Source organism: Corvus hawaiiensis, chromosome 16 (genome assembly GCF_020740725.1).
Source record: "Corvus hawaiiensis isolate bCorHaw1 chromosome 16, bCorHaw1.pri.cur, whole genome shotgun sequence".
Lineage (NCBI taxonomy): Eukaryota > Metazoa > Chordata > Aves > Passeriformes > Corvidae > Corvus > Corvus hawaiiensis.
In genome coordinates, this window is record NC_063228.1 from 13234954 (window position 1) to 13262547 (window position 27594).

General features: G+C 40.3%; 1 protein-coding gene across 15 annotated transcripts in view; it reads right to left on the minus strand.

The window, feature by feature from the left end:
- RBFOX1 (RNA binding fox-1 homolog 1) overlaps nt 1-27594 on the minus strand; it is a 1119677-nt gene that overhangs the window by 975992 nt on the left and 116091 nt on the right. For all 15 annotated transcript variants that reach the window (XM_048320436.1, XM_048320431.1, XM_048320443.1 and 12 more), the window contains exon 2: nt 19287-19346. In XM_048320436.1, the coding sequence (XP_048176393.1) occupies nt 19287-19346 (60 nt within the window). The remainder of the gene's footprint in view (nt 1-19286; nt 19347-27594) is intronic.

Genomic DNA, 27594 nt, shown 5'->3' on the forward strand with positions numbered 1-27594 from the left:
AATGTTACTGTTTTATTTTAAAAAGTGCAGAATAAGCAAACTAGAAGTAATCATCCTGAGCACTTCCACCAACTAAACAACCTTTAAACTTTCTGAGGTCCTACAAAATAACGTGATGGATTAGCATCTGCATGAGGCTATAAAGGGAAATGAGACAGAGATACTTTGAAGCGATCCTAGAATTTTAGTCCTACCTTAGCTCTGTTACTGTTCAAATACTAAAACATTGAGTTAACTATTTTAATGGTCCAGATCTTCCTATTGTGTTCCCTAGACTTTTAAAGTGCTTGGAGAAATATTATTCAGGTTTTAGGCATTTGCTAAATTAATGTCTGGAGACTGCCAGACATTTTAAAAAGCAGTGCCAATTAAATATTTCCTTATATTGCGTATTATATAATATACTTTGCTAGAGATCCATCTTGCTAACAGTCCCCCTTGCTTGGAGCTTTAAAGAGGAAAAAAAAGGGGGAAAGAAAAGACCTTTTAAATGTTGGCCAGGTTGATGTGTGCAGATGGAAGGTGTGCAGCTGGGTACTGCCTTGTTCAGAAAGGTGAGCAGTTACTGCATTTGCTGGGTAAAATGTTGCCAGTTTCCTGAGGGCTTCATTGCAGAGAGTTGGAAATCCCACTTTGCCATAGAACTGTATCAATCCTGCCCTAGAAATCAAAATTGAACTTGGATTCATCGTTACCTATTTCTCAATTTTAGCAGACAACAATTGCTGCCATCATATTTTACAATTTGTTGGTTTGGGGGCTTTTCACCTGCTTTAGCTTCCTGCTAAAGATTCCTTGTGCCTGTTTTGTCTTTCCATAAAGATCCTGCTCATGTGTCCTAATGTATTGAAAGACTTTAGGGTCCCTTCAGTGGAAATACTCTTTATTTACGTTAATAACGAGAGGAAATCTCTTGGTCACTAATTCCAGCCACTACATGACAAATTCCACTTGGAAAGGAGAAGGCATTCACAGTGTACATGGATCAGCATCTGAAAACAAAGATCCCTGGCAAAGTATTTAGATTCCTCAACTATAGCACCTTTAATTTCAATCCAAGGACTTGAATTTTATCATGGATTTCTATTCCACATTCAGACTTAGAAGAACAGGCAGAGTAAAGAGAACTTGAGCAAACACTATTTGCTCATCTTCAGAATTCTGGAAGTTCAGAAAGCTGAAAAACTGGAATTTTAGGGAGACAGCCACTGCCATATCCTTTTGCTCTCATAAATCACAAGCTGCAGGGAAAGAAACAAAATAAAGGCCAACTTATCTTTATTTTGCTATGAGAACGGTAAAAGAAAAAAAGTTCTACCATTCCTAGAGGACAATAAGATCTGGGGAAGTCAGAGCAGATCTACTGAGAGCAGAACAGGGTCTATATGTTCAACTGACTCTGATCAAAATTAGCGGTCTTATTTCTCCTGAAATCAAAGTGCATTTTCAAATGCTCTTTAGAAAACAATACACTGCCATTCTGCTCTGACAGAAGTGGGGTATTTAGTACACAAATTTACATTTGGCATAGTTTAAAGGTTCACACTGAAAGAAGTGAGAGCCTTTGTTTTGAAACACAAAAATATCACACTGTGGGAAAAGAGAGAAAGAGAGACAGTGAGAACTGAGTGATGGACTGAGAGATAAACATTGTGCAGTATTGTTTATCCAGGCAGCTAGCAGCACTAAATAAGGCTCCCAAATTCACTGCTGTGGTGATTAACATCCTTTTCCACATTAAAAAATCATTCCTGAAACTCAAAAGTGGATGGATTTCTCCCCACTATAATTAATTCCTCCATGTTTAATTGCAGGAAGCTGCAATGGTTTTTCAACTCTGCACTTTCAAAGTAGTGGCTTAAATCTGCTCTCTCTCAGTTCTGTTCTGTGTGGGACCAGTGGCCACTGGTGTGTCCAGGTGATGGAGAAGCTGCTCCCAGACTGCTCTCTCCACAGCAAACACCTCAGGTCTCCCAACAGCAGAAGGAGAAGAGAGAGAGGAGGAGAAGGAGAGCAGCTGGGTTTGAGCTTTAGATAAGGTACCACAGACCAAAACCAGCAGTGATGAAACTCTTCGGTGCGGTTTCCCAAGGACAGCCAAGCGTTCTGGTGGCTGTGCTGAGGATGGTGGCTGCAGAGCTCGGGGTGGCTCTGAGACAGCAGAGTCACCCCGCTGCAGCCCATCACAGCAGCAGTGCAGGGAGAGCTCCCACAAAAAGCACAACAGATGAAGACTAAAAATTGCTGCGGCGATGTCAGGAATACCATGTTTTGTTTCCAGATCTCCCTTTTGTTTTTGTCAAGCTGCTGCTTCTTGACAGGGAGAGAACAGAGAAGCAGTGCCAATGTTCCCTGCTCGGCAGCTCCAAGCACTCCTTGGCAGGAGTTTGCAAGTAATGCAAGCAGCTGAATTCTGCCACCCAGGGCTTGTCCTTTATTGCTTTGATACCTGACACCAACAGCAGCAGCAGTGCCACAACCTCTGGCACTACTTGCATGTTGTGTAGGTAAACGACAGAGATAAACTACAGGCGAGGCAATGAGGGGAAAAAAAAGCGGAAGCTAGCTGAGAGCTCCCACATTTGTAAAGAAAGTTTTGGTGTTATTTATGCAGAATTAAACTGGCTTGGAATATTTCTGTATTTGCAATATGACAACTAGGCACTTCCCAAAATCAATAATATAAGTTTGAATTTTTTTAAAAACAGAAAGCCTCTGTACATTATGAGAGGTATCAGTGCATCTTTCTGAGCCTGAGGGTATTCACTTAACACTTCACCAAAAATAACCAAATGCAGAATAACATCATTGCATCACATCAGCTTTTTCAGTCTCTGCCCAAAGATGACCTCCCTTCATTAACTTTGTTCTTTTACAGCAAAAAATACACAAAAGGACTTAAAGCTTGTATTTGTCACTAGAACAGTCTTGTAAAAAGACACGAAATTGACTTTCAGATCCTAACCCACATCCAATTCCCCATGCACAGAATAATACGAGACACGTTTACACCACTACACACATGTGCACATAGACTTTCCAGAAATAACCACTTTTTTTGTATTAATGAAACACTGAAATAGCCCTTGGGGCACTGAGCACTGAACTGGCTACTTGGTATTATTTACCTTCCTACTTTAGCTTATGTGAACACCCCAACCTAGAAATAAGGGCCACGCTGAGAAAAGACAGATGCAGGGCTGAACAGGCAGCTCTGCTTAAAATGCACAGGCTGAGGCAACTGAATTGCTGGGAAAGATGTTTCTGAACCTGAGGGTTACTTTGTGCTTTGCCTCTAAGAGTCAGTGCAAGGAAGATCCACCACTCACACCACCAAAGATGCTGCCAGGTGCTTCTCAGTGTCTGCCAGCCAGGCACAAACCCCACACCTCAGGCACAAACCCCACACCTCACAGGAGAGGATTCATCCAGAGCCTGGAAGGGATCTCTAGTGCTGCATCTCCACAATTCCATGGGGGCTGCAATTACCTTGAAAGCTGTCTATGTAAGATTAAAGATCACCTCTAGCTGACTCTGCTCCCTGAGCTCTTGTGTCCGCATCTCAACTGTTCCAACAACTGCTGGAACTAGAAACTGTCTCAAGAAAACAAAATTAATAAAAGTAAAAAAGCAAAGTGATTCTGGGAGCTATCACTGTGCATGACAGGCCTGGCTGCTCAAGACTGGCAAACAAAGCAAACTCCAGTGTTTTCATGGTTGTTAGAAGGGTGTCAAAAGACCTGGCAAGATTGAGGTTGAAAGAAATGACCCTTTCCTTGTGTTCAGCACTTGTGAAACCAAACATGTGCCCAGTTTGGGGCCTCACAGTCCAAGACACACACTGGAACAGCAGAGCAGGGCCAGCAGAGCCCATGAAGATGTCAGGGACTGCAGCACTGAGGACTGAGCAGTGACAGAACTGGGATGGTTCAGCCCTGGGAACAAGTGGAAGCTCTGGCTCCCTTCAGGTCCCTAAAGGCAGTGTTTGGGAAAGAAAGACAGGGTTGGACACAGGGTACAGCAATAAGAGGTACTGACACAGCCTGGAAGAGGCAGGAACTTCTGACTGCAAAGAAGGGAAACAAATTTAATCAGGAATATGGTCAAACACTGGTAGAGGTCCAGAGATGCTATAGGAGAGATTCAAAACTCAGCACCTATAAAGCAGAGCAAGTGAGTAAAAGCATGAATAAGCAAGTGCAAAAAATCCTTTAAATGAGCATCTGTGTCTCCTGATAACATTCTGAGTCTTCCAGTGTCTGATTTAACTCAAGAATCAAAACCCACTTGTGCCAAGCCCCAAAACCAAGATAACTTCATCACTCTGAAGCATTTACAAGATGAAGTTACAATGACAACTGATAAAACAGTAAAAAGCAGAGATTAACAATGAAACTGCTCATAACAGAGACTCAGCAGCAGCAACATCACAGCAGCACCATCGCATCACATCCTACACACCATAATTAATTCATCGTGGTATCCAAGATTTCAACAATCTTTTCAGCATGTTCAAGTATCTTCAGAGAATGAAGCCTTTGTAAAAGGAGAACCTAGTTTCAAAATCAGTCTTCAGTGATGACTGAAGACAAAAGCTGAAGGTGCACTGGTTAAAGACTCTTGTCATGGCCTTACTGCAATAACAAGGCTGCCAGTGGATGTAAATTAAAGACCTAATTGCCCTCACTGAAAACTGTTCCATTTCTGCAAACTGGGATTCTCTTTCCCCTGCATGTTCCCTCCTCATATTAAAAAAAAATACCCTCTGTAATCATAAATGTTCCTATTCAAGAGCAAACTCTTTTCTTTCACCACTTTGAACTATTAAATAGCTGCCTATTTTAATATTGCAATGTATTAGAAATCAGCTTTCTAAAAAGCAAAATACAGTGTCCTAAGAATTACTTTCTTTTCTAAAATGCTGGTTTTCTCTAGATAAATAGCATTCTGTCCTACGTCAATTTATTCTAAAGGGAGAAAAGAAACCAAAGAGAACATATTATGCACATAGCTGGACCACAATAACATGAAGTATTACCTTCAGAAAAGCTTCGATTGTTTCCTTACCTTGAACTTTGCCTTTTTGCATTGCTAATCTTGTTAATGGGTTCCATTTGCTCTGAAATTTGCATCCTGAGAATAAGCAGCCTTACAAGGTCCTAAATTTGTACATTTGTTATAAAGGTTATGCTTGATATTGGGAAATAGTGATATGCCTTGAAAAGATGCATAAAGATGCATTTAAGATGCTTCATTAGGGTCAGTGGTATAACAGTACTTGTCAGTGTCTTTAAAACATGAGGATCTACACTTATTTTTATTCAATTTGTTTAATAATAATAAAAAAAATAAAAAAACTCACTAAATTATGTCTCTGATGATTGCTGTGTCTTTCAGGCTGACCACAGAGTGGCCAGCCAGACTTGCAGAGCTGGAACTGTGACCACCACAGTGCAGCTCGAGTTTTCCATTCCCTTGCACTATTCCCAAGATAAGCACCACACCTGAGTACACAGGAAACAGCTGCAAAGTCTCATCTCACATCTGTGGAAGCTGACATTTGCTTTCAGCCCAGTTCCCTGGCACTGCTCCATATCTGCATGACCAAGGACACAGAGGAACGATGCTGTCAGTCACACACAGCAAGGCCCACACCTCCGTTCTTGATGCGTTCACCTTCTCACAAACACACAGGAAAGAATAAACCCAAACACCTTGGCTGAGTACTTATTGTATTTAAAATATATCTTTTATAATACAATTGTAAAGTCTGAGTTCATCTGCGTGTGCCCTTCCCACCCCTGAAGGATGCACACCCACCCAGGACTCCAACCCCAGTGGCTGGAGGGATGTTTGCATCAAGGTTTTCATCCCAATATCCCATGCTAGAGGCTTGCTGGGCTACAGTATTGCTCTTATCCCCTTAAAAACTAATAAACCTTAATCTTTTGTTTTTAAGTAAATTATTTTAAGCTCTTCAGGTAGAAAACACTACAAAATAAAAATTCTCTGAACTCCTTACACACCGGAATTGTAAATTTTGAATCACATTCTGCTATAAGACTGGTTCAGCCATCATAAATGAGTGTCTTTTGGGGGGCTTGTAGAGCCCCAGAGCCCTGCCCTGGTGTTGCCAGTGCAGCTCTGTCAGAGTCATTCCAATGATCCCCAACTGCACACCAGCCATTGGGAACAGCAGGGGCTCAAAGCCTGAGGAGAACAAACTCTTATCACAGTCTCGCTCTTGATGTATTGGAACAGAAATGTGATCGATAAACAGGACCCACACATCATAAAAAGCAGAAAGGCACTTTTTTTGGATCATAGGGGACATACAGAACACAAGCTCCAAGGCTTGAAATGGAAGGTCTTTGAGAGGAAAAAGGGTCTGAGCTGAAGGTTAAATATATGCACAACATGCACTGGGAGTGTCTGTAGCTCTTGGACTCAATCCTAAACCTTCAAAGTTCTGAATAAATACAGAATATTTAAGTGCCCTGAAAAAGCTCTTTAAAAAGTTACACGTGACCCCCAGATAGTCTCTCTGTGTTATGAAAGAGCACCATCACATTCAGAAAAGCTCTTGCATTTGCAATGCTTTGCTTGGCCAAAAAGAAAATAGATGTTCCTTCTCCCTTGCTACATTTATGTGATTTCCTCATTGTAAGGCAGAACAATTGGCAGTACCGATGGCACCGAGCATTCAGAGGTTATCCAACACACGAAAACAAATTCTCTGCAAAATAATCAGGTGTAAGTTCTTACAAATCAAGAGACAAAAATCTTTCCTCCTCCGTCCCAATTAATCTGACCTTGAACTGGTATTTCTAAACAAAACTAGACAGGAAAAATACCACTGGAAATAAATCTTCCAGCACTTTCCTTCTTTAAGTAGTTTGGACAAGACTAAGAGGCTACAGAGTAAGTAAAAAAGGGACAGAGGTGGATGAATGAAATGGGCACAAACATACCACCCTGTCCTCATTATTTCTGCAGCAATTTTTCAAAATGCTGTTGACACCATAATAGGCCCCAGGGAGAACATGTTAAGTAAAGGGAGAGCAGGTCCATTTATCATCAGGGGGACAGCAAATTTGCCTGTAGAAATTATGCCAACCTGCTAATACAGCTAATCAGGAATTGGTGAAATCAGATCTTGCTATTAGAAGTCAAGGGCAGATTACAGGATTTCACTATAATTACTGGGGATTTCAGAGTTGTTCATTCTGGAGAGTATGTTCCACATTACTACAGCCAAACCTTGGGGTGGGCAGACCTAAAAACTACTCTAATAAAAACATGGAACAAGCAAACATTTTACTTCGAGAAACTGGAGTTCCCTTGTCTAATCCCAGGAAAATAAAGGAAGTTTACAAGGTTTTGTCCACAAAGACTTCCTGATAGCGTAGAGATACTGTTACATCTGAAGTAGAAAAAGATGGTAAGATCTATGTTTTCCTAGGAGTTGAACTTCAGATAACTCACTTCCTTTTTAAAGTAGCGTTCCTCAGATAACTCCGAAATTAAGTAAAAAAGAAAATCACAGGGGGATGGAACCAGATGAAAGAGCATCCATATGTGAGAACAGGACCTCCTCAAAGCTACTTCATTTATACTCCTCCCTTTCAATTGTATCATTCACAATGAGAAGAAGGCCAAATAGAGATGTCCTTGTTTTGACAGAGCATATGAAATCCAGGCCATTACAAACACAGTCAAATATTTTAATGCCTTAGTTTGGTTCTATTGGGTTGTAGCTGCAGATAAGACTTTTGAAGATGTAGCAGCCAAGAGACATTCTTTGATAACCCAGTGTCTGTGGCAGAAGTTTCTCTGTCTGCAGCCCACTTCTGTAAACAAGACACAGGAATTTAACTACATTCGCAGGCTGTGATGTTTATCCCCTTTTCAAAAACAGAGATCCCACCATTTGCTTTGCTAACCAGTTTTTACCTGATTTCCATTTATTCTACTCATTTAGGAAGATGTGCTCTGTACACCTCCAGTTATCTCCAGCTGGGACTTCTCACCACAACTGGTTGCTCTTTGTGTGCAGAGGGTTTGTCCTACAACTCCTACACAAGTGGCAGTGGGATATTTCACACCATTCTTTATACACTGGCCAGCTTCCTAAACACAGACAATTAATTAATTCCACGACTTTTCAGAGCAACCTGGGATAATCCTGGCAAATGCCATCTTTTTTGGACTTAGGTGCTGCAGGAGCAGAATAAGCATCTGCTCCACAGCAGCGTGGGTTAGGCAGAGCAGCACAGGGAAATCAGATTCACTGGGAAATCAGTCATGCACTAGCTCAGAAACTGCTAATAATGCACAGATAACACGAGAATGGGCAGAAAACACTGATACTGTGTTCTGATTATCAAGCAGAACTTCACCCTGATGCCTGCAGGTCTAGAGGGCAAATACCTCTGCATTAACTCTCCATGACTTGGATAATCCAGAATGCTGGGACCAGCACATTAAAAGCAGAAGGGCTCTCCCCCATCAGATTTGGTTGTTAGTTTGGGTTCAAGGACACATATAAGTTTTCCTATGAAAAATAAAATATGAATTCCAACTTACTTTTAAAGGGGGAAAAAATACAAGCATGGAAACTGCTTTATCTGTCTTAATGAATGAAGTTGTAGCCTATTCATCTGTTTTGTTTTGTTCAAATTCATTTCCTAACAGAGTCCCTCAGGAAAGGGGAAATGTTCAGAAAGGCAGAACCCTGAATAGAAAGCGCAAGCCCACTTCAACGAAGTCCATGACCCTAAAGCAGAATAGATGCATCTTAGGCCCTTGTCAAGCCTTTACAAAGAGCAAATGTTGAAATAACAGCCCTTCTCATGCAATACTTCTCACACAGATGAATGTGAGTGAAGAGACACAGTTTGCCAGTTTGTTGATGTCTTGACTGGGTAGGATTCTGAGATGTAAACACCCCTGAGACTGGATAGTCATTTCATGGTTTTGTCATGAAAAATTATTTACTTTTTCCAACCCAAATCATGACCAAAAGGGTTACCTGGTTCATAGGTGTGGAGATATGACACCCATGGGTTTGCAGGATTGCATGATACACAAGAGCACAGAGCTTTTATTCTCTAAATTGCTCAACTTTCTTCCAGATGACCACAAATACCACAAAAATCACCAATCACAGCTACTTTTTGCAATGACCCATCACCACAGTGTGAGCCACAGCAGTTCCTTTAATAGTCTTAATGAGAACTTGGAAGATTCAGTGCCATATTTCCATGAAACAAAAAAGCACAGGCTGCACTTGCACAAAGCCCAATGCAAATGTTGCATAGCTGCAACAAATTACTTTTTTTAGCTATGATATTTTTCCTATAACATAGAAAAGTTGTCCAATTTGTATGGAGCAGTAAAAGGCCCCTGGCTACATGTTAGGATAGAGGATATCCAAACACGCCTGGCTTCCACCTGAGTTTTAACCAGAGAATGTAGGAAATATTAATGTGTCAATGGTTCTGTCCTAGTTCTTTCAACTGAATAAATGTACTTTTAACTGAGGAGAAGAGAGATGTCAGTTCAGGGCTAAAGGAATTCACAAAGACATATTTAGGACTGAGGAGAAAAGATAAAAAGACTCCTGAAATTAAAATTAACAGCAGGTGCACAGTGTAGCCTTAAAATATTTTTAAGGTATTAGGAGACATAACACCTGAAAGCTACAAATGTGTTCTCCACAAATACTTCATCTGAGTTAGCATCTGCTGCTGGGGTCATTCACCAAAGTTACACACAAAAAGGGCATTTCCCACACACACCGAGGCAGGTAAAGAAAAACGTGGCCTCTGCTCTTCAGAATATATTGAAATATTCACTGCCAGTGATTAAGGCACACCTGAGGCAGACAAAGCATCCAAATTTCACCTTCTCCAGTGGGATGGTACCAACCCTGCTGGGCTGCACTTGGCCTTGACCTTGGGCTGTAACAGACCCAAGTCCTGTAGCTGTGCAGAGAACACACAGAGCAATTCCTGTGAAAACATCACTGGAAATTCTCTGTGCCTGGGGAAATGCTGTGATTTAAGTGCTCTGTAATGGTATTGTGGAAGTTTGTGTCACTTGCCCCTGGGAGACAATTCCCAGAGCAGCCTCTCAGGACAAAACCCCTTGTCCAGCAGCAGCCCCAGCCCAGCTCACGGTGACAACGTTGCACCTGCCCTATGAGAGGGGAAGAAACAGAAACTCACTTCAACTCTGAAACTAGTTATAGGTTGCTACATGGCAAGTGCTTTTTTTCCATAATTATAAGTATAAAAATCCAAAAGATCCAGATGGCAAATGGGTCAGCTGACCTTCTGTCTTTAACAACAGTGTTCCAAACAATAGATTTCTGCATGGACTTTGATTTGAAAAAGCAAAAAACAGGAAATATTAATAAAAATTTGAAAATATTTGCACATTTTTTGTGCACTACCTTTTAAGACTTTTGTCAAAACCTTGACTCTTCTCCCCCCAGTTTGGGTAAATAACTATCATAATTTGTTGCTAAATAAAAATACTACTTTTTCAATTTAAAAATACCTATTCTATATTCTGTATTAAAAATATGAAAACAGTGCAGTTTGATTGAAGGGGAAAAACTTGTTTTGCAAGTTTAAAAAGATAATTTGACTTTAGTTAACTTTAATTAACTTTTACACCTGCACTCTACTCTCCCAATGAGCTGAGGGGGAAGATTAGCCACAGTATATGATGCTAATGGGAGTTCAATTCAATATTTATTATTCATCCCAGTATTCTGCAGCAATTAATTCATTTAATGAGCAAACAGGCATTGTGAATACTAGAATGGATTTTCAACACTTTGGATATTTATGTCACTGGAGGTAACAGAGAAAATGTTTACTTGTGAGGCACTGGGATGCCATTTTCCCCCTGTGTATTCTCCTTCTCCACTGATGTTTTCACCTCAAAACTTCCCTCACACTGATCCAGGGTCAAACCCACTGCTCATGGTGCAGCTGGAGTCCATGTGAGCTTGTCTTACTGGGACAAATTCCCTCTCTAAGTGCATAATTCTGGTTCTCAGTCTCATTTCACTGCTGTACAGCCCATTTATGAAAAATCCTCTGTTAATCCATTGTTTCACTAGTTGTTGCATTTAAATGTTCATTTGGGGGTTAGATCTGTTGTCCAATTGTAGGTAATGAATTTCCCACCAATATTAGAGTTGGCACTTCATTTATCAAAAAAAAAAAAAAGTGTTTCAAACCAGGTATTTCAAGCTCTCTCACCTTTGTAAAAGAACATCACAATTCATTCCCATTGTTTGGGTATTCTTGGATCAGATTTCAATCTCTTTCAAGTCCCAGTTCCTTGCCTTCATGTCAGTGACTCACATTTTGTTGCTGTACTCATGAAGCATTTTATTAATGAAGATGGAATAACAAACGCCCACACGCTGGTACATCTACTTCAGGCCTCACAGTTTTACTTTTCTCTTTGCTGGTACTTTCACACATTTGTTTTCTATATTTCAGATGCTTGAGGCCTTGATAGCATCATTATAGAACTGTTTAATCAAACCCACAGTTTACTCTGACAATCTTTGGCATTAGTAACAGCTATAACTCACCATAAACATTCCACTGGCAACTCACTCGTGAGATTTTTCAGTGGCTTTTACATAACCAAAAGTCATGTGGCATTAAACAGACACTTAGACACAGACTGTAATTCTGAATTGTTCTGCTATGGCTTTTTGTATACATATGAGAAAAATCATCAGATTTCTTCCACTATTGTGTGTAAATTTAAAATAAAACAGCAAAAACTGTAGTAGTAAAAAACTTATATGTTCCCCAAGGAGGGAGAAATCCCATTCAACTGAGTGATCAAAAGACAGAATAAAAAATACCTCAAATGCCCAAAATTGTGCAGGTTCAAAACCTATTTAGAGAAAAACTTAGGAAGAATATTTATTAGAGGTTATTAAAGGCAAAAAAAGGAAATTTCAAACAAGCCATTACAGCGAGGTCATAAGTTGGGGAAATTGAGTACCACAATAAAGATTCTTGCACATCTGCTCATTCCTAAAGGTTTACAATACCTGTTACTGGCCAGACTGGAGTAAAGCATCATGCACAATACTCTCACCAAGTACAACCACTGTTGTGCTCTTAACAACACTTTCCACCTTACTTAGGCAGGAGACTACTGGCAGTTTTCTTAGGATGTAAACTGGAAAACACTGATGAACAACAGGCAGAACTTGCAATTGCTTCAATTACTCTGGTGACCCCTTCCTTTTTTAAAAGCATCAATGCTACAGATTGATTTGGGGAGCTTATTTCTTCCTGCTTTTTTTAAAAATAGTATTCTGCATTAAATGGATGTTTTGCCATCTTCTCAGAAGCAAATCTATCCCTCAACACAAACACTTCCTTCACTGCTCCTGTGGAACTACACAAACAGCTAAGGGAAGAGATCAATATCACACTATTTTCAGCTGTTTGGTCCTCACTCTTAATACAGTCAGACTGCCAGAATCTCCACGTGTGGTAACTGCAATTTGTTTTAATTTTTGCACTTAATTTGCATTTATGTTTCAAAAATCCAAACTCCGATGAGTCTATTTAAACACACAAATACCCACAAATCCTGGTTCTGGGGCTGAGAGCTGCTCAAATGCTCATCTATGAACAATGCTCATCTCTGCTTTGACCTTTCCCCAGCAGACTGTTCACATGCTTCACATGAAGAATATCCAAGTGCTCTGTGATGTGAGGACACTTATCCAATCACCCCTTCAGCCATCTCCCCATCTGTACACACTTGCTCTTTTGGAGAAGTGCAGTGAGAATCAGAACATTCTGTTCTCTGGTAAGTAAATAAGGAGAGGGTGATTACAGCCATTTTCCAGAGGAATCTGAGATGTGCTGGACTTTGCTGACTTGAACTCTCACATGCCAAAATTCTATCCTGTAAAACCTGGTATCATTTGGCATTTATACAGACAGGAATATCTTCCTCCATACTCGTGCTAATATGGCCAAGAGGATGCTGCCACTGCACACTCCCACCTAACCCACAATGAATTAGTTCTGGAGCAAAATTAAACTGCCTCAGACATGATTTTCCCAGATTTGACTCTCTCCAAGAAAACCACATATTATTACCAGCAAAAAACACAGATGGCTGCCCATGGTAGCTCATTTCAGTCTCTGCCAAACTGGTGCTTTCCTACTAAAAGTAAAAAAACTTTCCCAACAATAAATCACAGGCATTTTATGCACCTGATATTTTTAAGCAGAAATTTAAAAATAAATCAATAAATCCATCTTTCTTTCAATAAAGAACAGAAAAAGTCATGCAAATAATCACAAGTTTGAATTAATCTAGGTTTTTTAAAAAGAAAAAAATTAAATGTTCTATTTTCAAAAAAGCTTCTCTTCTACCATCATTACATCTCCTCTCTGCCTGGTGAGAGCACTACTGCACCAAATTCACCAAGAAGCACAATTTAGGCTTACCAGAGAGCCTGGGTGAGCTGGGAGGCAGCAGTGGCAGTGCCTGCCCTGGCACAGCAAACCCAGAGCCAAGGCACTGATACCAGGGTGCCACGTTTCGAACAGCACAAGTTGAATCTAGTGCAAAACACTTTTCCAGAAAAAAAAAAAAAACCACAACACACCAACTTCTGAGTGACACGGACATGGAATTTCTGCTCTGAGGAGCAGCCCTCCAGAAGAGGCAGGAGAGCCGGTCTGTGCCCGGCCCGGGAAGCACAGCTTCCATCACTAGATGGCATCTTGGCATCGCGCTTTGAGCCGCCGAGCTCATCGCTGCTGGCACCTCCCGGGACCAGCCCTCGGAGCCTGCTGAGACCTCGGCTCTCCGCAGCACAGGAAACCCTGGCTTGTCCCTCATGCCCCACATCCTGTCCTGGAATTCAGAAAATTTATACCCATCAATTGGCTCTTAAAAACGCACCACACTGCATTTGTACAAATGACAGCACTGCCACTAAAGGGCAGTTCAGAGGGACCATTGGCAGGGGTGACTGTCTTAATTTATATCCCTCGTCCATCAGAATTCTCAAAAGTGTCTATTGCTGGATTCTAGAAGCAGGTTTTCTAATTTTGTGTTTGCTTGGTTTTCTTTTCTTTTTAAATCCTGGGTATCAGTACTTTACAAACACTGTTAATATGGGTAGAATGCAAAAGAAAACCAGAAAAAAAATATATATTAACTGAACAATAAACACTTTTCATATTAATAGTGCATTGATTTATTTGCCTCTAAGACTGATAAAAGCATCAAAATGAATGGTATGTGATTCCCACACCACAGCTAAACAGAACTGGTTTGATGGGCAGCTACACAATGGTTAAGAGTCTTGCTGCACAAACATTTATGCAAATCAATGTTCATACTTTTCCCAATAGCACATGTTCACAAATCCTGACTGAAAACTAAGATTCAAAGGACAATCAAGGCAAAATTATCACTTTCCCTTTAGTTTCACTTGGATGATGGAAGCAGAGATTTCCAGAACTGCTGTATGAAATGTATTTTTAGACCCTGTTTGTTACAGTCTTGTATCCATCCTGGGAGCACAGTCCACCCTACAACCAATTTAGTACTGCTAGCAGTGAAAAACATCAACTTCTGCACAGCTTTTAGACAATTCTGATGAAGACACAGCCTTTTCCTGCTTTTTTTTTCATCTCCGTTCATTTATTCTTAGATTGTGAGTATGCTCACAAGGCCCTCCCTGAAAGTCTACTACATTCCAGTATTTAGAAGTACCAAAATTTGATTACTAACAGCAGCAAAGGCATTTGGTTTTCTCCTTTGGTTTTTTTCTGCAATTCCTTTTAAAAGAAGCTCATTTCTTCTTTAGAAAGATCTTGTGTCTCTGTGTTGAGCCAGCTTTTTTTTCTATGCCAAAACCAGGATCTTTTATCAACCCCTACCTGGCATTTCAGCAGCTCTCTGGATTCACCTGCTTGTTAGCAGGAAATTTCTGCTATTGGAAATTGTTTATTCTTATTTTATTTAGTCTTACACCTCCTTGGCTAAAGCACAAACACAGAAGAATCTGATGGTGAAGTGAAGGAAGGCTGCGAGAACAGGGCAGTTTCTTAGTTTCATCTCTCCTGCCAGAAAAGATGACACCTAACTTGATTTTAATCAATGAAAAACTCAAAATCTCCACCAGTGTCAACTTGTCCTGGAGATCTGCTTCTCTAAGAATAATAAATCAGCTCCAGCTCTGTAGACACCACACCATTACCACTCCAGGCAAGGTTAAGCCAAGTAAACAACACTCAGCATCTGATTTAATAACAACACACAAGTGTAGACTGATGGCAGAGGGAAAAGGGGTCAATATATTACAGGAGTTTGCATCTAAGAATAACTGGTTTGTCTTAATTTCATTCATCACTAAGTAACGTTTATAATTTGAGGATTTTCCCTGTGCAATCAGTAATAGTAACACTGACTCGTCATCTAAATGATACTGGGGTATTTTCAAGGAGACATTTCCAGATAATATGAAAATATTATCCGTAATTTATGGAATAATGGCTGCAAGCTCCAGCCATTGGACCAATTCCTCTGCTGGGATAAAAACACACAGCCATGAGCATTAATAGGGAGCAAAACACTGCACCATCCAAGGAGATGGAGATGCAAGGAACAAAACTCAGGACTCTCTACCTGCTTCTGATGGCTCCCCTCTGCTGTGCACTAATACAGCACTGCATTTCATGTGCCTGGATTCTCAAATCAGTAATGTGATGGAAAACTTTACAAAGTCTTCCCACAATAAGCATCTCAGGTAAAATTTTCCCCTCATGCTGCATTCCATTCATCATAAACCACTCTCCGATCCTCATGATAGAGCTGTCAAGAATTTCCTTGATTTTTCGGTGGTTCTATAAATTATTTTGAGAAATAAAAACAAATGTAGCCAGATATTTCCCATATTTATTGTTTTATTGGCACAAGTTAGATCAGCTCTATGTTACTATTTGAGATACCTGCACAATGCACATTCCCCTCTCTCCAGTATGCTAAGACTCTCCCCTCCCACCTAACCCATTATCCAAATGCTCTGTGATGATGCTCAGGGAAGAGTTATTTTTGCTTGCAGTTCTATTGTTCTCTCGCTGGTAGTGACAGATTCATTAATTTTTTTTTTTTTTTTTTTAAGAATGCTAAGATACATTCCATTCAATAGGAATCTGAAATTTAAAGAAATCCACTTTTTTTTTTGCAAGCCATTATCCCCAGCTAATAGATATCCTTCCTGAAGCAGCAGCAGAGATGAAGTAATTTCAGGTACTATCATCACATTTCTATTCAGATCACAGGCAGCAATTCTTGCAGCAATTTTATTTCTCAGCAAAAATCATTATTGTCCCTCCTGAATTATCCTGAAGAGTCCTATTTTACTCCCACTACCTTTTCTCAACATTTCTTGATTAAAAAACAGTACATAATATTTGTTATCAAATATCAATATATAGACAAGAGTTGGAGAAATGGAAATGGGGGAAAAGCAAAGGCACTTTAGAAAACATAAACCTTTAATATGCAGGAAGGAGAATTTAAAGCAGCCTAAGACGTGAAGCTGCAGATAGAAGAGTGAAGCACTTAGAGGAAGCCATAAGAAAAAGGGACAGAAATCCAAGGATCCAGCCCAAATCCATCCCTCCAGAGTCTGGCAGCCAGTAATTTTACAACTTCCTAAAGCTTCCAATAATAATTCCTTCAGTTACATTTTTCTGAGCTCTGCAGGTACAACCAGCTGCCTGATGAGATTTAAGAACAAAAGAAAGGCTTTAAAAGACTCAATCACTCAGCTTAATGAAAACATCTTGAATTATTTAACAAACAATCTATTAAGCAGCTATAGCTATCGGGAAACATGGAGTTTGATAGATCTGATTCCCCACTGCTGTTTTATACCACAGTGTCTCCAGCCCTTTCAGTGCAGTCTCAGGGATGTAACACAGATGTGAATTCAGCCTGAGATTGAGCTGCATTAGACTTTCATATAGGATCTGTCACTAAGAGCAGGAAAAGCAGCCAACAATTATTTAAAAGAAAAATCTACCTGGAAATAAGCCTTTCAGGCTCTGGAACTGGGGCATTATTCAATAATTTGTTCTCAGGTCCATTTGAATTCTCATCTGTCAACTCTCCTTTTATTACCAGACTGTTCTATAAGCAATGATCTGGCAACACACTTGAAAAATCTATGTATTCCTTCCCATCCATCACAACAAACAATTTTCCAAGCAACAACAGAGACAGTGTAATTTCAAGAGCAATAAGCTCAACTCCTAACTCATTATTTTTATGCCATTGTAGCGTGGCATAAGAAATATCATGGAAAACAGGAAACCTTTTCCTCTTTCCATCACAAACCTCTTCAGTACATCAAAATGTACTGATAAACGTGCCTTTAGAACTCTTTCCATCACCCAAAAATAAGTAAAAAATAATTAAAGTCTAAGCTACTAAAGCTCAAGGAAGACAAATGAAATCTTGTTTGTTAAGTCACTACCTCGAAATCTGAGGACACTTTCTTACAGACAACAAAAGGATTCAGTCACGAAAAAGAAAAAGAAAAAGAAAAAGAAAAAGAAAAAGAAAAAGAAAAAGAAAAAGAAAAAGAAAAAGAAAAAGAAAAAGAGGACTCCCTGGGTCAGTTTGACAAAGAAATTCAGTAAAGCCCCCACCCTCTCAGTACAAAATGGCAAGTGTTCATCAAATCTTGTTCTGCACTTGTAAAAACATTTTCTAGTTTAGAGAACACATTCAGCCAGGAAAAACACTACATCATTCTTCAAAAAATTTGTTTTTAACTGACACAAACCTAATTTCAATGCAAATATATGAAGCACAAAAAAACCAAGCTTCTAAAAATAAACCTCCACCTCTCAGAACATCATTCCGCAAGTTAACTTTTGACAAACTAACAGAAAGGCTTGACTTTGCATATGTTCCAGCAGGAAGCGCCAGTGCAGGAAGAATTATTGAACGATATTCTTCCAAAACCTACTATATGGGATAAAAAAAGGATTCTGTCAAATCATCAGAGAAGCTAAAAATCTCTTGTATACGTTTTCACTTTTCAAGATATTTTTGTATTTCCGTTGGTGTGACTAAGCAGTTTCAGAAGCCAGAGATTTCCAACTGCAAGACAGTGCTCATTTGGAGAGAGTCCAACCACCTCCTCCTTTCAGGGAACTGTTAATGATGGATGTTCATGTTTAAAACAGCATTAATCATGCCTGCAAACAGGGAAAAAGGGGTTGCCAAACATTTGAAATACTGACTATTTCCTTATTCTGGCATAAATCCACACTCCTACAACCTCGAGTCTGAGGGGATACAGCTTAGATAATCAGAAAAAGAGGGGGGAGAAATACCCAAACTAAATGTTCATAGAGTGACATAATTCCAATTCCTAGCACTCTCCAAGGAGAGGCACTTGGAAAGGAACTGTAGCACAATATTCCTGGTTTAGAGAGACAAAAAAAAGATTAAAGGAACTTGACTGCAACGGATGACTAACTCTTCGTGACATCAGACAGTGTTGAGTATCACCAGCACCTCTGTAAATCAGGTCTGTTAACACCTCAGCATAAGTTTGGCTTATGGGACACATTTCCTGACAAAATATGATATTATTTAGAAAGTGAAGTATGCAGCACAGACACAGGTTAGGTGATATCCAGCCTTTAAGCCAGGATAAGGTTGTTCTCTTTTGGTCCAGCCCTGCTCAGTTTCCAAGCCAACAGTGGCCTTGCCCTTGTGAGTGCTTGTCTCTTGTATGGCTCCAAACTCACCCCAATTTCTGCTTTCTTTTTTTGTATCTGCTCTCCTCACTACAGTATGGAATTCCAGAGGGGTTTGCTGTTGTACCCCACCCTCCCATTCCCCCAGATTTTATCCCCTCTCTGCACAACAGTGAGACACAGCCTGGAGGCCAGTCTGTGCATGGAGACTAGACAGTTTGTAGCACACGAGAGAGCCACGGGGCTCTTAATGAACATAACTGCAACAATTCTAATCAGTTTGCCTCTCTTTGGTAAGACAGATATTCCCTGTTCTATATATTCACATATTAAAGAGCATTTAAGCCAATTCAAGTGCAGTCACTTCAAAAGCAGGAAGGTGTCACAGGAAAGAGTTAGTGCCAGTGATTGATGACCGAAACAATTTAAAAGAAGATCTAAACTCAGTTACAAAATCTAATCTCTTCAGTAAAACGCTTTACTTACTGGACCTTGAGGACTGTTCTTGGCACTGGAAACCAGAGTCATAACATCAGATTTATAGTCCTGAAAAGAGGGGAAAAATATAGTCAGATTAAACATAATAGTTGGCACTTTACATATCAGGAATAAAGACCAACATTGAGCACCACTGTGATTAGACTCAGAGGAGCCATTAGTAAAACATTTGATTATGGAGATTTTCATTGCCATTCATCTTGTGCCTTAGACCCTTTTGACTAAATTACCCACTTTTTTGGTTTTACCATAATGACCCCCAAGAAAGCCAGCAGCCTGATCTCTCTTTTAGAAGGCAGTGGGGTGGGAAGGACAGGATGATGATACAGCTACTGCCTTTCAGAAACTTTACATTACACTTCCTGAACCAGGCCCACACAGCCTCCACATGAAATTTGGGTGACAGTTTCTCAACCACTCAAAATTCTCTCAGCATCTTATGATAAATGATTCTCTGTTCCATTAGAGGGACCTTGATTTCTTTTCCTGCTTAGCAACAGCCCCGTAAATGTTGATCCAAACCCCTGCAGCACAGGCTGTGCAGCAGTTAGGCCCATGGCTATGCTGGCTCACCATTCTTTGTGTCAGATCTACATCTAGGTCCACCCTAAAGCAATATAAAATCCCTCATTTTCTATCCCTCAGGAAGCTTCTCCTACATCCCAGCTGGCATTCCACAAGTCACGAAGCAATTTGGGGCTTGGGCATGAGAATAAGCTGAGTACTCTGCTGTTACTGCAATATAGAAACAAGGGCTTAGAGGAGTTTTTAATAGGTGATAGAAGTGCCGCAGTGCTTAAATACAGGTGCAACAAATACCAATACAAGACTCAGGCCAATAATTAAAACAGTTCTGATTTTAAAAGGATATGTTAGAAAGAGTTAGCAGGCTAAATTTTTTGCCTCTTCCCTAATGAATACAGCCATTACACTCATATTTATATTTTGAAAAGGTCTCCCAGGTCTGGCCTCCTCTTGTCATGCCATTCCTATCAATAAAGGTCAGATTTACATGGCAAGCCAAGCTACACAGTTCCTCCTAATGTTTGGGAATTAAAGTCTGATCAGCTGAAATTGAGACCATTGTGTCCAAGACAGCAAAGACTAACTGCTATGAACTTCTTTTAATTATCATCATCAAGTATGCCTCCATATATTAAGATTCTAGATCCTTTATTTATAGGAGATGTGCTATGACCCAATAGACAGATCATATTTCAGGGCAGTAATTCTCCACTCCTTCACCCTGAGCATCTCCCAGCCTCTGAATTGTATAGAGTATCCCGCACTGTCCATTCAATTTATCTATTGTAAATACCAACTCCTTCATAGGAGCTGCCAACAAACAGACTTTACTAGGTGTAAATAGATGCCAAACTACCATCAAATCACCTCACATACAAACCCCTGTGGTCCATGCTTCCCACAAAGCACAGCAGTCACTGTTGGCCACTGAGAAGCTGCAAACTGAGACCAACATCAAAGCAAACCTTCTCTTTTCCACCCCCTGGATGATTTAAGAGTGCCTCCACACCCTTACCCACTGCTGTGCCACTGAGCAGCTGCGTATCTGCTGCTTTTTCAGGTTTTCTTCAAGTTTACTCATGTCACTGTCCTCCCTTCTGTCCCTTCACCTGAGCTCCTCTGTCACGGCTGCCCCCAGAGCCATTTGCCTGTCCCTGCTTTGCTGTGCACACCTGTGAGCACACCGTGCACGGGGCTGCAGCAAGATGGATGTGCAGCTATTTGTATTCCACGCCCGTTCCCTTCCCCTCCCTTCCCAGCAGGATGCTCTGGTTCCAGAGCTCCTCAGGCTGCACGACTTCCCCGGGATCACAGCTTCACAGTGCTCAGGAAGGACTGTGGGAATCCAAACTCACCTTTTTGCAGGGCTGCTCCTCTTGGGAAACTCCCTAGGAGAGGCAGGCAGACAGAGAGACAACACATTTCGTTTCACACAACTCTTTTCCAGAAGGCAGTGCCCCGAGATCCAAATAAATATGACATTTTAAGCAGCTATTTTGCAAATATACCTGTTTTTTCCCCCCAACCCAGCTAAATTTCTAAGCGTTGCACAGCTCTGTGAACCAGCAACAAATTAATAAACAGCTCTAGGCCAAGGCTGCATGTGGGACACCTCCTTGGGAAGCTCATGGTGTGCTCCCTATTAATAACTCACTTACAACCTGAGAAAATCCAGGGACATTGAACCAGAAAATAAAAGCGAAATAGCAAAACTCCTCAGGTCGAGGTTGTTTTTAGGAGGCAGAGAATTCCAACAACAATCCAGACTAATCTAAGCCTGTTCGCAAGAGCCCAAATCCCTTCCCCAGTAATTCCAGATGCTTGGACTGGGATCCACCAAACACCCTCCTCCTGTATCACAGAGGCTGAAATAACCATTCCCTCACTACAGCTGCAATAGCAGCATTCAGGGGCAGCTCTCTGATAGACAAAGGAGATTAATTCTCATCATAATAATTTTCACATATAAGACACTTTCCTCTACACCATTTCTGTATTTATAGCAAACAAAAAATTGGTTTGTGGAGTTGCTTTTGCACTCATTTTCAGATAATGTGTCATAATAATATCTCGTACATGTTCACGTTATGCAAAGTATTGTGCCACTGACAAATCATGCACTTGTCTTGGAGGCTACAGGAAAATGGAAATTACACAGTTTCAGCACTGCAGCAGCAAAACAAACAAAAACTTTCTCCCTCCTGTAGAGCTACACTTCATGTTCCTATCAGTGCCTCCTCCAGGTAATGTCTTTTGGGTCTCTTGTTTCCATTAACATTTGTATTTTGAGGTGATTTCTACTTGGTACTCGAAGGTGGAATTGCAACAACCATTTACAGGCTATTTTATTTTCAGGGTCTGTTCTGTTACCAAGGGCAGCTGTGCTGTGGCCATGCCAGGCTTTCCAGAAGTTTCTTATGATTGCCATTACTATCCATCTGCCCTTAGAGAAATCAAGAAATAGCAATAAAACGCTCCCTAAATTTTATATGAGGCACAGCCTACTCCCCACCCCTCAAACAGAAAGTTTAGAGTAAATGTCAGCTAACAGACATTACTATCCATTCTTCTGCCTTTAATGGGAAAAATAAATTTTGGCAGTCCTTCCCCAGTGTTAAAAGTCTTAGCTACTCCCTGAGGATAGAAAGAATCAATGCAAGTAAGATCCATATTTTCTTTCTTGGAATACCACTGCTTCCAGCAATTTATTTGACTGACTATGCCTTCTATTACCATGTAAATTGTTTCAGGCTGCAGGAAAAAAAAAAAGTATTAATCTCCCCTCAGTAAGTCATAAAATAAAGAAATCAATTTCAAGGTCAATTTAGTCTAAATAACACCTGCTGCCCTTTTTGTAACATGCAGACTCCTCTAAAACACTAAGTTGCTGTCTATAAAGGCATCAATACGTGATGTCTCACATAAATCAGGGTGCTGTATGGTACAGTACAGCTGATTTGCAGGGTACCAACTGGAGCTGGGAAAAAAGATTCAGAACAGGTCCCTCCTCATCACGCCTTTTCAACATAAGCACAAGGCTTTACAACAGAAAATAAAGCCAGGGGAGCCTGGAGCGTGTAGAGATCTGGTTCTGCAAGGAGCCTGTGCCTTGTAAGGTTTTGGGGACATCCAGGGAGTCTCAGCTCTGCACTTAGATAGATTGGGAGCACTTAGATCCATGAAGTGTGGGTAGCCTCAAGCATGAGCTTCAGAGAGGGAGAAAAAGACAAAAAAAAAATAGTATTAGCAACAAGAAATCTTCCCTTCTATTGGAAAGCAGAGTGGAATGGCAAAGACTGGAAATAGGAAAGAGAGTGACAGTGTTTTTTCCCTATCCTAGAATTCAGAAAAGGGAAAAAACTTGAAAAATTCTCACCTGCTTCCACGGAGGAAAAACTTTTAAGTGGAAATCCATTTCTCTTTTGGTCAAAAACTGCCCAATCTTTCTTTTAAGTATACTTAATGTGCTCCCATTGTAGCATAGGACTGCATTTGATTTCCCTAAAGGGGTTGGACATTCATGCCCTTCTCCTGAAAAGTTTGCCTTGAGCTCTGTAACATTTCTGGGCTGTAATGGAAAAGCTCTAAAGCCCCAGGACTGAGTGGTCTGGTCACTGTGTTCCTCCCCACTGTGGTACTTCTTTCCTAGAAGGTGAATACAACTATTTTTCCTTTCCCATGTCCAAGTCACAGCAGTGCTGGTACCTCATTACATGCAAAGTTCCTGACAGGTTTTTTTTTTTCTTCCTCTGGCTCCTCCAGCAGAAGACAGTCTGGGCAATAAATACCCAAGCAGCAGAAGTTCCTGAATGAAGCAAATATACAGATATTCTGGAAAGGGGACTCCACATTCCTGAAAGACTTCTTTAATGAAAGTAAAACAGTGCTTTGAAGGCTTTTGAAAAGGGCTGAGAACATAAGGATCCACAAGGCTGAGCAGAGAGCAAATTGAAATCAATTTACAGAAAATGGTCTAACATAGGAACCATTTAAACCAGGAACAGATTTTGGCTTCCCTAACAGAGATCTATACCACAGCTCTGCTCCAGGATATGGAACAGCCCACAGGTTTCTCCAGGCATACATGTCACAGCAGCAGAATTCTCTCTAAAACTGGTGGACAGTAGTAGGTGGTGTCCAAGCCCTTCCCATCATTTATTGCATGGGTGAACCTGGAATTATTGAGGGGTTTCACTTCTTGTTCTACATAAATACATTCCTATTGCACACAGAGAGAAAACCAACCCCAATTCTGTCATTTAGAGCAGGGACTACTCAACAGTACCCCTGTTTCATAGTTCATAATTAGCACTGTAATGTGGATACATTTTTTATATTTATAGTCTTTGCATGTATTCAGCTTTATCTGGAAGACAGCATTTCACCAAATAATCAAAATATAATTTAATCAAGTCTAATATATTCATATATTTATAGAGTATAATGATTCCCCTATGATGATATACTAGCAAAAAGGAATGCTGCCCTTTTCCAACAGATAACACTCAGTGAATCAAAGGTTATGTAGAAACAAATTGGAAAATATAAAGTCACAGAAAAATCATTTATTTTTGGATATAAAAGAATATTTCATTTTTTAAATCCATGGTCCTGAATCCTATTTAATGCAAACTTCTCTGTGAAATCCCACTATCACAAGCCAAGGATAATGGCTGTGTGTCAGGAGCTGCCAATATACTGATTCAGTGAGTCAAGAAACAAGGATGAGATTTACTAGGAGTGATAAGCATATTAATGTTATATTATCTAAAATCATACAAATACTCATTTTGCAGTTGAATGTGTCTAATAGCATGAGATTCCACAGCAGAAAAACAAACAGAAGCCTGACATGGCTGTCCAAGGGCTCAAAAGATTAGAAACACAAGAAAAGAGCGACTTTTTAAAAAGGGTTTATTTGTTGAGGTAAAGGGGCAGAAAGAGCAGTGTAAGACACGCAAGGAGCTTTTTCTAATGGGAAATTATCTTTTCAATGTGCCAAGAAGAAGCTTCAGAATCCTGAACCATGAAGCCCTATAAAGAACAGGGGAGATGTCTTCCAAAGATGAAGAATGTAAGCAGCACAGGAAGAAACCCAGAATATTCCTAACTACTTCTGCTTAACTAAATGGTTACCTATTTCCTAATGCCCAAGCAGTCCATGAAGTGGGTAACTTATTGCAGGATCTGCTGTGAAATCAAGGTGGAGAAAAAGACAAAACAAGTGGAGAGTTAAATAAATACTTTCAAAATGTAATTGCGAAGGGCACAGATGAGCATGTCTGACATTGCCTATTATCTCCCGAGCAGAACTACTTTAGGTTTACTGAGGCAGGAGACTTCAGTAACCTACAAGTCACTCAGGAGCATTTATCCAGGAGTATTAGAAGATGATCAGGAGCAGAATCTGCAGAGCAATGATAATCATCACTGAGGGCTCAGGGCTGGAAGGGTTTGCCCTTGCACTGTAACAGCAGCAAACATCCCCACGGATCTCAGCAAATGAGCCCTGCCCTGGGTGCAGGGAGTACTGATCAGTACAGCCTCAATGACACTGCAGCCGACTTCAGATAAGAAATAAAAAGTTTCTGTCTTTTCCAGAAGCTCAGATAAACTCAGCTGGGCTGTATTTCTACTCCAAACAGCCTTGGATAATGTTTCCGATGATTCCTGATTTTCACCAACCAAAGCAGAAACTGCTGGAAATCTCACAGGAATATTCTCTCATGGCACCCCATCACCAAAGCAGCCCATCAGGAAATGCTTAACTCATCAGCTATCCAGCATTTTCATTAAGTGATTTAAAGGCAAAAGATCAGCCACAGGATGTATCCACATTATTTGTTCCCCTAGGCACGGAAATATTTCTTATACTAGAGAATTTTCAGTCAATGATTATATTTTAAATTTATTACCTGCCTGATCACAGAAGCAGGATGCTCTTCACAGAATATACTTTTAATGTGATTTTCTGGCACCAGTTAGAATGGAGCCATGCACAAATCCAAGTGTTAATATTCTGCTGTAACAATACACCACCCACCTTGCATTGTCCTGCCCCTGAATGCTTAGGCAAGTCGTGATCAAGTTTCTAGAGCTGAGACTTCAGAAAATAATCAATGTAAGCATATTATTACATGACTATGAAGTATAGAACTGGTATCTCTTATATGACTGTAAAATTAAGTAGTATTACATGGAGTCTTTTAGAAAAAAGACCAGAACACACTTTTCCTAGTCTTTTCTGTATTACATGCAGATAAATTTCCTCTGTAGGGACAGCTGCTGCTCTAACATGACAGAGTCTTGACTCAGAAAATAAATATTTCGCTGCTGTGGAAAATTATCAGCTTTTACAGGATAAACAGTGGCTGCCACCCTTATGCTTTAAATGCCCTTAGGAAACACAGCTGAGTGCTTCTCAGCTCCCAGGTGAATACCACAGAGCATCATCTAGCTGTCCAAAGCATTCTCATTCTTCCTTTCTGCTACTAGCAACAGCTTGCCATGGATTCTACTTCCATGACTTTGAAATGATAAGAACTAATAAAGATATATATTTGGAATATTACTACATTACACCTTGTGCTGGGATTTTTGACAAGTAACCTTCCCTCATCTCCTATCAGGGCAGCATTCTGTGCACTGCACAGGACCTGGGGAGCTCCCCCAAGGGTGTTGTAATCCTAGGTTTGCTTCATTCAGAGGAAAATTTAACATATGTACCACCTGTTGTTGGTTAAAAGATTATAAATATAATACCTGTTCTCTGAATGCCATTTCAATACACGCCTGCAATTCCAAGCCACCTTCTGCCCTGAACACTTGCTGGTTTAGCACAGGTTTCTTTTGGCATGGATAGGAAAACTACAGTTAAGTATTTCAATTTTCCTGATACTACTAGCATTCATGTTATTTTTCAGGAAGGTTGATGAGGCCTGAAATAACAGGAGATTTCTTCCTTTTATTGAAGAAATACATATAAATGCAAACAAAAGTGAGGAATCAATTCAAAATCCTAGGATAGCTTTCCAATAAATAAAAGTGAAATGAAAATTCAGTGCATGCAGCTATTACAAGCTCATATAACTCTCTGCCAAGATAGCACTTTAGCTCCGTGTTTATTTCTGTCAGAATAATATGAGGAATGCTCTATCAGTTGGAACTGGATTACAATAAATAAGATTCAATTTAAGAATAAATGGCTCAAGTCCTGAGGGCAATTTAAAATTTGTATATTTAAGAAAAATAAATCTATATCTCTTGCAAGGAAATAATACTTTGGACAGTGAGTTTATGAAGGGATACAAGCTATGAAATTATGTAGCTGGTGCTAATGTGCCACAGTACCTGTCAGCTTAAGAGAAACAGCAGCAAAACACAGCAACCAGAGAGAAGGAAGGGAAATGCTCTGAGAAAGTGCTGAAACATGCAGAGAACGGATGCACCAAGAACAGAAATTAAGGCAAAATCCTTGTGTCATTTCCCCATAACTGCCTCCCTGCTCTCTGCCATTGGGGTAAGCCTGTTTCCATGGCATGTTATGGAAACTGGAATAACAGCAGCCAAAGGAGTTCTGCTCAAATTTTCAGTGTCTCTGTAGTGCTCTAAGATATTGGAACTTAGAGCAAAAGTATGTGACTGCACTCAAAACTGAATGAGGACATCCCTCCGTATCTGCTCTGCTGGACCTACATCATCTTCCTAAAGACTTCTCCTCAAGGAAGTGGAACCCAGAGCCATCATTTGTACCTAAATCTATGAGCCACAG